The 14,919-nt window shown below is 27.9% G+C and overlaps 2 protein-coding genes across 2 annotated transcripts in view; both read left to right on the forward strand.

Moving 5' to 3' along the window:
• The window catches only part of LOC123199683, a 42,344-nt gene that overhangs the window by 15,246 nt on the left and 12,179 nt on the right, over window positions 1-14,919 (forward strand). The window lies entirely within an intron of this gene.
• Window positions 9,729-14,199, forward strand: LOC123208960 (probable disease resistance protein At1g61190). Its single transcript, XM_044626648.1, has 3 exons — window positions 9,729-10,928; window positions 11,019-11,349; window positions 14,108-14,199. Exons 1-3 carry the CDS (start codon window positions 10,287-10,289, stop codon window positions 14,119-14,121), a joined length of 987 nt encoding a protein of 328 aa, XP_044482583.1. The 5' UTR covers window positions 9,729-10,286; the 3' UTR covers window positions 14,122-14,199.

Consider the following 14,919-nt stretch of genomic DNA (forward strand, 5'->3'; position numbering starts at 1 on the left):
TTTCTAATTTTTCAGATTGAATTTTTTTACTACGACCAATGATCTTCAGACAACGTCTCTTTCTCTCCGGCATGTTCTCCTTTTGACCTTACTCCTTTTGACGCTATGCAGCCTCAAGACAAATCATCTTCGTCTAGAGACAAATATAAGGTCTTTGTTGATGATGATGTCGCATACCGTTGGAAGGAGCACGACTGGAAGGAGGACGTGCTAGAGAGGACAAAGACTCGATCTATAAATTCGTGGATTGTGTCCAAAATTTATTGCAATAGTAGAAGTGCTCATACACGACAAAAGTGACTAGAATTATATTTAAGTTTATATTTGAGTCGAGTTCAATTCAGATTAAATTCATTTGAAATTATTGAAAATGTTGTTTAAGATTATCATTATGATGAATAATGTTTACGATGAAATAAATAGTATCAACAACTTATATATAATATCATTGATATGATTAATAATATTATTGTATAAAGATTTGAACTAAACTCAAATTAAATTATAAAATTTAAATTTAACTCAAACCAAGTTTAACATTTAGTTAAATTAAACTAATTCACTCACAAATGAAATACAAAGTATTGAGTAAATAATGTTATCGATATAGTAAAAAGATATTATCAGATGAAATTTTAAACTAAACTCAAATTAAATTATCAGATTGAATTTTTCGATTTCAATTCAATTTGGAATCAAACCAGGCAATAAGTCAAGTTGAGTCACTTAGATTTTTTTGGTTTATGATATTTTTGCGTTGCGCCATTTCATGTTATCCGTTTTACTAACGATCAATGGAAATGACTTAGAAATGATTGAAAAAAGAACGGACTACACTGATAATAATCTGAAACGGTTGGACCACCATGTGAGTCTTTCTCCTGCTGTAACTTGTAAGTAAGCCTGTAAGTCTCTGAACAATCAACAATGTACACATCAGGCCTCACTTTTTAGCTGGAAACCACATACACTAATGAAATCACGCGTTTTCATAACTTTAAAATTTTCTAATCGATTTTCTTACGAATTAGGAGTTTTGAATGAAAAATTGAATAACGATTCTGAAATAACGATTCCAAAAATAATTTATAAATAATAGACAAGAGTAAAAAATTGTAATTTTAAAAAATAACAATTCCGAAAATAATTTAACAAACAATTTGTGAAATTGTAATTTACAGGTATGAAACTAAGAAAAAGCGATGAGTTTATTGTATATTAATTGTATATTAATTTCAACAATAAACTTATATGTATAAATAAAGAGTATAATTTTATATACAAATAATAACAAATAATTATATGATTAAATAATTTTGAATTAGAGATAAAACAACATTTAATTATATGATATTATATTATTATTTACGTATAAAATTATATTCATTTTTTTTGTATGTATAATACTTCTCTGATTTTCACATAATTCTACTCTATTTCAAAAGTAAAGTCATTGTAATGTGACAACTTTATAGAAGATGTAAATGAGTTTATAAAGTATGAAAGGCCGAAAAACTTGTTCCCATCCAAGGTATAGTGAAATCTCAAAGTAACCCCCTCTAATTTTTGAAAACTCCAACATCCACCCATAAGCAAAATTCCATTAAAAAACTCAGTTAAAGTTAAGGCAAAATCATTATTTAACAAAAATATTTTAAAAATATAAAATTCATTATATTTCCCCTCTAAGTTTTAAAACCTAACAACTTCACTTTTACCTAAAGTTTTCAAACTTTGAAAAATAGCATCCCCCCCCCCCCCCCCCCCCCCACAAACTTAGGGTTTTCTTCCTTCTACTTTGGCCACCATCTCTGGCTATTGGCGACAATACTTTTAACCCTAATTCATAGAGAAAAGTTTGGCTATTTCTCCCTAAACCATGACTTCATTTGGATTCGTCTGAATTGGATGGATCTAGACGATTCATTTGGATGATGACTCGTCTAGATAAAAATCATCTGGATTTCTAGACGAAAATTGTTTAGAATTTTAGACAATTTTCATCTCTCTATGGTTAGAGAGGAGAGGAAGAGAGGTCGAGATGGAGAGATAAGGCAGGAGGGAGGATGGTTGACAGTCGGAGAAGGCAAATTGTCACCAAAGAAAGGAGGAAAAAACCCTAAGGGGGAAATTACCACTTTTTAAACTTTCAAGGAAAATTTGAGGGGGAAATTGTGAGATTTCAATTTGAGGGGGGAATGTGATAAAAATTTAGATTTTTTTAATTTTTGTTAAATGACGGTTTTACCATTAACCTTAATTGAGATTTTTAACAGAAATTATTTTATAGGTGGGTATTTAAATTTTTAAAAGTTAGAGGATAAAACTTCAGGTTTCACTATATCTTGGGTGAGAATAAGTCTTTTGGCTAGTATGAAATAAGAAAAAGCAATTGCAGTGAAGACCCACCATGTAAAGATGAAGATTGGTGAGAGTATCATTTAGTCTCCAAAATCTAAAACTTTATTCAATCTCCCCACTTTATAAAAGAATAAAAAAAAAGGTAAGTTAAAAAAATTCATTCAAAATCTTTGTATACGAAATTTCCTTTTTATCTCCTTAACAATCATGAAATTTTTTTTTATAATTCCAATCGAGGTATTTTTATTTTTACTATTTAAAGAATACAGTTCTATCATGTGGTAGATGTCTATGGTTTTATTAGATTAATGAACTAATATATTTAGTTAGAATAATATTTTATTATAAAAAATAAAACATTAATTATAAGATTATTAAATATAAAATATTATAAAAATTAGTAACTATAAATAATTATTAAATATAATAAAAGAATACTGAAATATTATTTTACTTAAATGCCATTAAGTATAATTATTTTAAAATATTATTCATATTATTTGTTATATTAATTAAAAATAAGAGTAATTTTTCTTAAAAATTAATAATTAAAAATAGAATTATAACTAAAACGAAAGATTAGTTTGGTAATCTATCAATACCTATAGTGGAATTGGAAATCAGATTAACTTTTCTATTACTTGTCATATCACTACAGGTAATAAAAAATTATCAAAATTTTTTATTATTTACAAACTAAACAAATTAATATGTCATATCACCATTGATAATAAAAAATTATTGAAATATTTTATTATTTATAAATCAAATAAAGTAATATAAGTAATAAAAAATAGATTAACACATTAATCATTTTACGTATTTAACCAAACAACCCCATAATATACATATTGTACATACTTTTCGTATAACTTAATATATTAATATCTAATTAAGTTATTTAAAATAAGAAAAAAAATCTTATTATCCAATCACATGTTACCATTATACAATTTAGTCATAATTATACATTTATATTTATCTAACTACTACTTTGTGACTCCTCATTTTCCACCACATATTAATGAGATGAGTGGTAATTTCCAATGTCAAATGAGTTGAATTTGGTGCAACCTTCATTTCATGTTGTAAATGAATTGAGATGATAATTCATCATTTGTAATAAACTTAAAATGAATTGATACGTGTTCATTGTAAATATAATTTTTTTTTTATGTTTTTAATTTTTGTAGATGCATCATGATGCCTCATAAGCCTTCTCATCAGGTCTCACCCTAATCTGCAAATTTGCAGATTGTGTCCAAAATTTGTTGTAACAATATGTTGTAGAAGTGCTTATAACTATAGAAGTGATTAGAATTAAATTTGAGTTGAATTCTGTTTGAATATGGAATGATTCAAATGTGACACGAATCCATAATTTTTAGTTTGAGATTGAGTTTATTGACAATGTTTGTTTGAGATTATCATAAGGATAAATAATGTTATCAATGAAATAAATAGTGTCAATAACTTATAAATAATATGGCCAATATGATTAACAATATTATCATATACGAATTTAAATTAAACTCAAACTGAACTATCAAATTGAAATTTTAATTTGAATTTAACTCGAATGAAGTTAAACACTTAATTAAATCAAACTAGTTTAGGTTGTATCCAATCACAAATGAAACATTAAAGCCTTGAGTTGAGATAGGAGTTTTTAGCTTATGATATTTCTCTGTGGGGATGGCAACTGGGAGGGGATTGATATCCTCGTCCCCGTCCTTGTCCCCATTGCAAGGATAACAAAGATTCTTCATCCCTTCCTTGTGAGAAAAAATTCTCTTTCTGTATCCTCTAAATATAACATAAATATATTAAACAACAAAATTACGTAAAATCAAAACCAATTTACTATTTTAAATGTCACAAATATTATATATTAATCACTTTAATATGCACAACTAAAACATAAATAAATTTAAAAAACATAAATAATCTAAAACTATGAAAATATATTAGTATTTTAAGTAAATATATTAATATAAAAGAGAGGGAATGAGGATACGGACGGAGGTAGGGTGGGGACAGAGTGGTGCGGTGACAGAATACATGTATTCTTATCCTCGATTATAGAAATTTTTTTATCCTTATTCTTATTTCTATCAAAAAATCTCCTCTTCATTAAGGTTAGAGACCTTAAATTCAGACTAAAATTGTCATCTCCATTTAGTTGATATACCATTTTATACAGTCTGTTTTTCTAACAATTAATAATAAAAAGATTAAAAAAAGAGTAAGACTATAATAATAAAAATTTTGAAAGAAGAAGGTACAGAATTGTAATATTTGAAGAAAGAAAGTACAATGGGTACCTTTTCTCCTCTCTGAATCTTCAAGTTCAAGAATACTAATTAGTTAATGAATGAATATATTTTATAATGTAATCAGAAAAAGAGAGACGCATGCCATGTGTTTCTGGTAGGAACTTTCAGTTCTTGTTCTGAAAATAATTTAACAAACAGTGTGGAATTGTAATTTGCTGTTGATCAGGCATGAAAGTAAGCAAAAACGGTGTGTTTGTTTGATTGATTTTCAAAGGCCTAGATTTAGAGTGCCCAGGATTACCAACCTGGACCCTCAGAAAATGTATATATACTAATGAAAGCTCTGTTTTTCACTCAATGAAACCTCTCAACATTTTCATCACACAAGTTGAGTAATTCATTAATAAAATAGTTATGTGTTAGGCCTCCAATTATGCACATATATATACAAAAGGAAAGCAAAATAATTAAACACAAGAAGATCTTAGGCACATAATCAGGAGAAAACAACAAACAATGAGGCAATTCAGAAGACAGCAAAGAGGCAAAATCCGGGTAGATAATGGAAGCTGAAATCAAGGCATTAGGGCAGATAACAGACTATAAAAAGAGAAGATGGGATGAAGAAGGGGCAGGCAAGAATTCAATAATTCTTTAAGGGGAGTTTACAGCCAAAAGAGGGAGGGGGTTGGCACCGCTACTTTCAATACATTTCTTATAGTTTTTATTACTATTTTCTGTAAGAGAATAAACACATTCTATATTCATAGTTAAAATTCAATTGTTTGGATGTTGAAATTCAATTGTTAAGAGAGGGATGTAGTGAGATGAAAGACCACTGGTCTATCAAATTGCTCTCGGCATTGTTATCATGCTTGTCTGTTTATGTATTCAAACCAGCCTTTTCTTTTATTTATTTTGGCCTGTTCCACTGTGAAAAAGTTTAATTTATACTTGCACTTCTTTTCCCTGTAAGCTTCATGATTTTGTACAGTAGAAATTATATTCCAGTAGCAATATTTCTTGTAATACAGTAAGAGTAACAATTGATCTCTTTTGTAATGGAAACCAGCTCATACTGGCCTGGCCTAGATTGGTCATAGTCATACTGATCTCTTTTATGATAATTGTGGGTACATAGCAGTAGGGTTGGAAACCAGCTCAGTTGCTTTTCCACCACAACAAATAAATAAAGCCAGTGGTCAATTCTACAATACAATCCTCTTTTTATTTTATTTTAATAAATATTACTTTGTTGACGTGTTGGGACTCCACTTTAACCAATTATTCCCTGCAAAGTTATAATAAATTCACCATGTTCACATTAAGCTATAGTTTTTTTCTTTCTCCTAAGGGATTTCGATTTTCAGAGGGAAAAAACCACAATTTGTTATGATTAGGAATGAGTTTTATATAAAATAACATTATTTTGTATATTATAAAATGATATTATTTTATTTTTTATAAAAAAAAAATGACAACTTATAATGTTGGTTTAGTATGATAAGTATATAAAATATATGTTTCATACGATTTAGAGTTTAAAGGTATGAGTAAATATGTTTAAAATGAGAAAATACGATAAACATGTATAATACACGAATTTACTAATTAGGGGTAATATAGAGATATTTTGATTACTATAATCTATTTATGTATTAAAAGATTACCAAGATAATCTTGATTTTCTTATCATTCTATCTTTATTTATTAATTTTTAAAAACAAAAATACTCTCATTTTCAATAAATATATCAAGTAATATGAATAATATTTTAAAATAATTAAATATTTAAGTAAAATAATATTTTAAGATAATTAAACATAATAATAATTTATAAATAATCCATTTTTTATAATATTTTATTTTTAATAATAAAAAATTATCAAAACCAAGCATACCCTAAATATACAAAAAATGTAGCTTTGGTGAATGTATTATTTTGTATTCCTTTTGCGCTTTCTTGTGGAATGAGTTGCTCTGAAAAAATGTTATGTCAAAATGTACATATATATTTTTATATGGGTATTGCCAGAAGAGGATCCCGTAATGGTTGACCTAGATTGGTCATAGTCATTCAACTAGAAGAAAGTGAAGGGGTCCACGGCAGGATACCATTATCCACCAGTTTTCCCATGATTGCACTTTTTTTCTGCAACAATCATTCTTGTAACACGGTGAGACTAATAATTGAGTTTCTATAATTGATAGAAAGGGAAATTAATTGGTAAGCACTTAATAAAGTTTAGCCAATGTTAACTTTATCTACTTTATGCTTCATTATCCACAACAACAAATGAGGTCAGAACAATACAATCCTCTCTTTTGTACTTTAAAATTATCATTAGAATAATGTTATCCATAATTTCATTAGAATAATGTTATCCATGCTTAAATAATATCAATAACTTATAAATAATATTATTAATAAAATTAATAATATTATCATATAAGAATTTAAACTAAACTCAAACTGAATCAACTTAAATATTTAGTTAAATTGAATTAGTTTAGTTAAACTAAATCAACCTGTAAATAATGTGTGATTCGAATATAGGATTTTTTTATGTTGTTTTAACTAATAATATAGAAAATAATGTTTATTTAACAATTATTGGAAATAATTTTCCAACTAGGTTGTGTTATGCACCAAGTTTGTGATTGATCTGAACTTTCTTTAATTTAAATTACGAGTATAACTTTATGCATAAATAATAATACATAATTATATAATTCAATAATTTTAAATTAAAAATAAAACAATACTTAATTATATAATAACATATCATTATTTATATATAAAATTATATTCATTATTTAAGCTTATAGTACTAGTTGATTTTAACATTACCCTACTCTAATTTGAAAAGTAAAGTTACTATAATGTGGCAACTTCTTGAAAGATGCAAATGAGTTCATGAAGTATGAAATAAGAAAAAGCAGAAAGGGGAATTATATTAAAGACCAACTTACAAGGTTTATTCAGTCTTCCCAACTTTGCAAAAGAAGATAAAAAAGTTTATTTAGTCTCCTTGCACATGAAATTTCTTGTTTTATCTCCTTAACAATCATGAAAGATTTTTTCATAATTTTAATCAAGATATTTGAATAGTATAGTTTTTGTTATGTGATAGATGTCTCTGGTTTTATTAGATTAATGATCTAATATGTTTGGCTAGAATAATATTTTATTATAAAAAATAAAACATTACTTACAAGGTTACCGAACATAAAGTATTATAAAAATTGATGATTATAAATAACTATTATTTTTACTAAATATAATAAAATATTACTAAAATATTATTTTACTCAAAGTTTATTAAGTATAATTATTTTAAAATATTATTCATATTATTTGTTATATTAATTAAAAATAAGAGTATTTTTGTCTTAAAAATTAATAATTAAAAATAGAATTATAACTAAATCAAGAGATTAATTTGGTACTCTATTAATACATATGATAGAATTAGTAATCAGATTAACTTTTTTATTATCTGTTATATCACCACGAGTAATAAAAAATACAAATCAAATAAAGTAATGTGTCACATTACTAATAATAATAAAAACTAAACAAAGTAATATGTTATATCACCACTGATAATAAAATATTATTAAAATATTTTATTATTTATAAATTAAAAATATAAATAATAAAAAATAGATTAATATATACTTTTTTACGTACTTTTCATATAACTTAATATATTAATATCTAATTAAGTAATTTTAAAATAAGAACAAATCTTATCATCCAATCACATGTTATAGTTATACAATTTAGTCATAACTAAACATTTATTTATATTTATCTACCTATTACTTTCTACTCTTCATTTTTCATCACATATTAATGAGGTGAGTGGTAATTTCAAGTGTCAAATGAGTTGAATTTGGTGGAACTTTCATTTCATTTTATGTTGTAAATGAATTGAGATGATAATCCATCATTCACAATAAACTTAAAACTATCGTAAACCTTCTCATGAGACCTCTACCCAATCTATAAATTCACAAATCATATCATAAATTTGTTGCAACAATTTGTTGTAGTAGAATTACTCATAAACTACAAAAGCAATTAAAATTATATTCAAGTTGAGTTCTATTTGAATATAGATTGATTGAAGTTTGACGTGAATCCATAATTGTTAGTTCAAGATTAAGTTTATTTGAGTTTATCAAAAATATCGTTTAAGATTATTATAAGAATAAATAATATTATTAATGAAATAAATAATATTAACAACTTATAAATAATATCATCGAATTGATTAACAATATTATTATATTAGAATAATTCAAACTAAACTATCAAATTAAAATTTCAATGGGATACAAAACCTTGAGTTGAGATTGGACTTTTTGGTTTATTATAATTTTGTGATGTACACTAACAATAATAATAAAAGATTAAAAAAAGAGTAAGACTAAAATAATAATAATAATAATAATTTGAAGAAGGAAGGTACAATCGGTACCCTTTCTCTCCTCTGATTCTTCAAGATCAAGAATACTAATTAATTAATATATTTGATAATGTCATCGGAAGGAGAGATGCATGCCATGTTTTTTTGGTAGGAGTTTTGGGTTCTTGTTTTGAAAATAATTTAATAAACTGTGTCTGAAATTGTAATTTGCTGTTGATGAGATACGAAAGTAAGAAAAAGGAAGGAAGAAATTGATTTTGCCAGGTATTAATTTGAAAAGTACAGTCAAAGTCAATGTCATGTGGCAGTTTTTTGGAAGGTGTAAATGAGTTTATGAGAGCAGGGAAGAGAGATTACAGTGGAGACCCACCACGTGAATGATGTTGAATTCATTCAAAGTCTATTTCCATGACAACAATAAAATTTTCTGATCAATTTTCTCATAAATTAAGAGTTGAATTAAAAATAAGTGGAGTGCCACCAAAAACAAAGAATTGTTACTGTTCTGAAAATAATTTGACAAACAATTTGTGAAATTATAACTTATTGTTTCTCAGGTATGAAACTAAGAAAATGAGTGTACGAGAGACCCACCACGTGAAGACGAAGATAAAAATGGATACGAGTCAAATTTACTTTTCAAAATCTGAAAGGAAAAAAAATTCAAAATCCTTCCACTGGAGAAATTTCCTATTTTCATATTTTTACTCAAGATATTTGAAGAGTATAATCTGAGTTGTTATGTGGCTGCTTCCTGGAAGATGCCAATGAATTGAATTTGGTGGAACTTTCATTTCTCTTTTATCATCTTCACATTTCTTCTCTTTCAATCATTCTAAGTACTTTCACTTGCAAACCTCTCTGAAACCACATCCTTTGATTCCTTTGGTTTGCGCCTTACTTGCCCTGTCACAAATCTCTCGGAAACTAGTTCCCCTGATTTCTTCAGTTCGCACCCTGGTTGCCCTGTTACTTTCTCTGTTTTACTTTCTTTATTTCAGAATCTTTTTGCCCTATTTCTAATTCTTTATTTTCTTCTATTTCAATATTTCTGATTTCTTCAAAAAAAAAAAAGCCTTTTTGCTTTCAGTTATTTCTCGATTACTAGAAAGAATTATCATTTCTCGTATTTATTGTTAATTTCGGCTGTTGTATTTTAATTATTTTCATTTTCTTTACTTCTGTTTTTCAAACCTGAAAAAAGTTTTAAAAAATGGCTGATATTGCCGGGGTTGTGGTGAGTCCTGTCCTTCAAGTTGCCGAGTGGTTGGCTGTTCCGATTTGGCGTCAATTTAAGTACTTGTTCAACTACACTACCAATTTCAAAAATCTCGAAGAGGAAGTTAAGAAGCTGGAGTATACAAGAGATGAAGTTCAGCGTAAGGTTACTGCTGCTGAAAGAAATGTGGAAGAGATCAATCAGAATGTTAAGGACTGGCAGAAAGAAGTGGAGAAGACCATTACTAAAGCAGAGCAAATAATTCAAGAGAAAGCGAACGACCCGCGTTGTTTCAAGGGATTGTGCCCCAACTTTGTCATTCACTACAGAAAAAGCAAGAAAGCTTTTAAATTAAAGCACGATGATATTGATCGTCTCCTCCAAAAAGAGAAGGAATTGAGTCCCATTTCCAAACCTTCTAATCCACCGGATCGCCGGTTTATATCTAATGAAGATTATTTGACTTCTGAATCAAGAAACTCCTTGGTAAAGAATGTATGGGATGCTCTAAATGATGAGAATGTGTACATGATTGGTGTTTATGGGATGGGTGGTCTTGGGAAGACCACGCTTGTAGAGGAACTTGGTAGGAAAGCCAAGGAGGATAAGCTCTTTGAGGACATTGTTTTGGTTGAGGTAAAGAAACATTCAATACAATATTGTTTATCAGTTAAGGTTTGCTTTATGATCTGGTTCTGAATGGGCGTATATTATTTTGTCTTGCAGGTTTCAGAATCTCCTGATGTAAAGAAGATTCAGACAACAATTGCAAAAAAATTGGATCTAAAATTTCAAAACGAAAATGAAAGTGAAATGGCAGATAAGATGTATTCAAGAATGAAGGACAACAATATCCTTTTAATTCTAGATAATATTTGGGAACCTCTAGAACTTGATAAGACACTAGGAATTCCTCGCAGAGCTGATCGTGGAAGAAATAAACTTTTGTTCACAACAAGAAACTTAGATGTGTTGGAGAGGATGGGTTCCACAAATAATTTCGGGATGGGCATTTTAAATAAAGAAGAAGCTTGGACCCTATTCACCAAAATGGCAGGTAACTATGTTATAGAATTTTCTTTTGTATGTTTTCTAGATCAACACATTTTAATTCTATCTTTTAATTCTTTGATGTGAATATCAAAATATCAAATTAATTATAACATGACCAAATTCCAACTTCAAATTTTAATTTCACTTGTGTTCTTGATAAAAAACATTATATTGACTTATTTAAAATATCATGTCCAACTCAGTTTTATTATATTCACACTTACGATTAAGAGTGGATCAAATCCAAACTGTTTCAAATTGAATTTACAGTACAGATCAAATGAGTTGATTTTAAACAAAAGCTTTAGATCAGTAGCTCAATTTAAGAATTGACCTATTTATCCATCCAATGACATTGTTCATACTATCAATGACGTTGTTAATCACTTTGAATTAGACATTGTTAAGTGTTGACAATGTTGGTGGCTCTCCAATGGCATTGTTCATCAAATCAAATGAGCTCGAACTGAACATTATGCCTTTGATCCAAGCTCGAAATCCACCCCTATTCTAGACATCAAATTTTTTTCTTTGATTTTATTGTGTTAATTGTTCTCCTAAAAGTAAGCACTTTTACAATTTTCTTAATAAAGTTTAATTGTGAGTGAAAAAGTGTTATTTATGTTAAATAAGGGTGTAAAAAAATTTTTAAGGTCAAACCTTGGGTGGACATGTAATTTACTCCATGCAGCATTGTGATTTGCATTTAAAAGCTTAATCAAATTTTGTATAATGTGAAGACTTTAAACTATTATGAAGCTTGACTCTAAGGACGGTTACAATTTAATAGATTTTGAACATGAATAAACATAAATTTTTCCACTGAATTTGTGTATGAATAAATAATCTTAAGAACCTATTTTTCTCTTGTTTGTTATATAAAACTATTTTGCATTCAAGATATTAATTTGTATCTTTTTCAAACACTTTGAGAGAGGCACTATTTGCCACTTATTATGTTACCATGTCCAATTATAGATTTTTAAAAATAAAAATTTAAGAGGAATTATATTTGATATTATAAAATGGAATTCATTTAGATTAAAAAAAAAATTGATGGATTTATTTGGAAAAGATTGAAATTCAACATTTACAACTTTTCTTGTTTTTAAATCTAAAGTATGTATGTAAATAAAAAAAATAGAATTTGTATAATCTTAGATCTCTTTGCAAGAAATATTATTCAAACACGTGAATTGTATTCTCTACAAAATGATGTATGCAAGGAGTGCGGGGGATTACCTCTTGTCATTAGTGCAATAGCTAAAGCATTAAGAAACAAGAGTGATTCATCTGATTGGAAGTACGCATTACAAGAATTGAAAGGACTTTCAGAAGTAAAGTATACAAGATTCCTTGAAAAGGAGTACACAAAGATCGCCTTGAGTTACAAATATTTAAGTGATGAACTTAAGAAAACGTTTTTAATTTGCAGTCTAATGGAAAATAATACTTCCATTTTAAACTTGTTCAAACATGTTGTGTGCCTGAATATACTTGGCGGAGTTAATTTGACAATGGAAGGCGCACGAGATAGACTAGATAAATTGGTTCATGACCTAAAAGATGTTTGTTTGTTACTTGACGGGGTTGAAAGCGACCAATTTGCTATGCATGATGTTATTCGTGATGTTGCCATAACATTTGCACATGAGGAGCACCATGTGTTTACAACAAGAAATGACATTGAACGAGATTGGAAGGATAGAGACAAACTCAAGAAATGCACAATGATCTCTTTACCAAGTGAAAATACTATTATTAGTCAACTTTGGCCTAACGATTTGGATTGTCCAAATCTTGAATATTTCAATATGACTTATATGTGGAACTTCTCTTTTAAAATCCCGGAGGGCTTTTTTACGGTGATGCCAAAGCTTAGAGTATTGAATTTGGTTCGACTACAACAAACGTCATTGCCATCATCAATTCATCATTTGAAAAACCTTCAAACATTGTGTTTAGATAAGAGCAACATTGAAGGTGTTCCTATTATTGGAAAGCTTAATAAGCTAAAGGTCCTTAGCTTACGAAATTCTTACATTAAGGAGTTTCCCACAGAAATGGGTCAATTAACTCAACTAAGATTGTTAGATTTGAGCAATTGCCGTAATTTGAAAGTTATTGCTCCAAATGTGATATCAAAATTATCCAATTTGGAAGAACTTTATTTGAAAGAGTGCCCTATTCAGTGGAAGATTGAAGTGCTTGAGGAATTGAAGCTCTTGTCTAATCTCGCTAGTGTAGAGTTGGATATTGAAGATGACAAGGTTTTGCCTGAAGACTTTTTTTCTAGAGAGTTTATAAGGTACAAATACAAAATATCAGTGGGAAATTGGTCATACCAATATCCAAGAATTGGTGAACAAAAGTGTTTGAGGATATTGAAATTGATATTCAATCCTACCATCTACTTGGAAGAATTATGCAGAATTAAGAATGTTGAACTCTTATGCTTAGCTGAATATTTAGATGATCATAAACATTCAAAATTCAATTTGCAGTCAAATGAAATCACATTGCTTTTTAACAAAAAGGTTTGATTTACTATAACTTATTGTACCTGTTTGTTATATATATTTTTATTTTCTTTTAGTTTTATTCTCATTTGTTAACACGAAGTTGTAGTATTCTCTCTTGCATTTTTTTTACTAGTGACTTAAATTTTCAGATTCAGTTCAATTTTATTATCTAATACTTTTTTTTTAATTTTTCTCATATGAGTTCATAAATATTAAAACAATAATTAACTTTGACTGTAGGTTATTTTTCCTGATTTAAAGGTTTTGGTATTGATGAATATTATTTTTAGAAAGATTTGGGACTGTCAACTTCCATCTTCCTCCTTTGAAAATTTGAAAGAATTGACATTGCGGAGATGTACAAAGATAAAATTTGTGTTTCCTTATACCATAACCAAAAACCTCCAGCAACTCCAATACCTTGAGATAAATGATTGTATTGATTTAGAGGAAATTGTTGCTATAGAAGAAATAACAGAAGCAGCTGCCAGTGTTGTCTTTCCTGAAGTAACCTTTTTGGAGCTTGAAAATCTACCGGAACTTGCAACTTTTTATCCTGGAATACATACTTTGGAATGGCCAAAGTTGAAAAGGTTGGAGATGAAAAGTTGTGACAAATTTAAGATATTCAATTCAGAGCCAAATTCTTTGTGCTTGGACCATAAGGTATGAGTATCTAATTTGGTTCCTCTTCGAATGTTAAAAAACCTTTTTTATACATATAAATTTGAAACAACAGAATTATCTCTTTCCTTTTTTTTTTTTTTGGTAATGCTCAGTGATCTCAATATTTGTTTTCCATTAATAGTGAACTTATATAGAAGTAAATTCAACTGGTTGTTGATGTTTCCAAGAGACAAAGTAGGCATCTTAAAGGAATTCCAGCTCCCTCAATCTTCACTTTTTGAAAATTTTACTGAAATTTATGTAAAGTTTCATAATTAAGATTTTTCAAAAACAAACTTAAAGATAAATTTAATTAGTAGTTTTCGAAAACAGCTTTTGAACTTTTTAATTTTTATATTGATTTGAAATTTAAAAAATAAATAATC

Source organism: Mangifera indica, chromosome 2 (genome assembly GCF_011075055.1).
Source record: "Mangifera indica cultivar Alphonso chromosome 2, CATAS_Mindica_2.1, whole genome shotgun sequence".
Taxonomy (NCBI): Eukaryota; Viridiplantae; Streptophyta; class Magnoliopsida; order Sapindales; family Anacardiaceae; genus Mangifera; species Mangifera indica.

Excerpts from the sequence above, each read along its gene's own strand:
- LOC123208960 (XM_044626648.1), top strand. The coding sequence starts at position 10,287 with ATGGCTGATATTGCCGGGGTTGTGGTGAGTCCTGTCCTTCAAGTTGCC. Across the intron at positions 10,929-11,018 it reads AGGACATTGTTTTGGTTGAG|GTTTCAGAATCTCCTGATGT; the intron begins GTAAAGAAACAT and ends TTTGTCTTGCAG.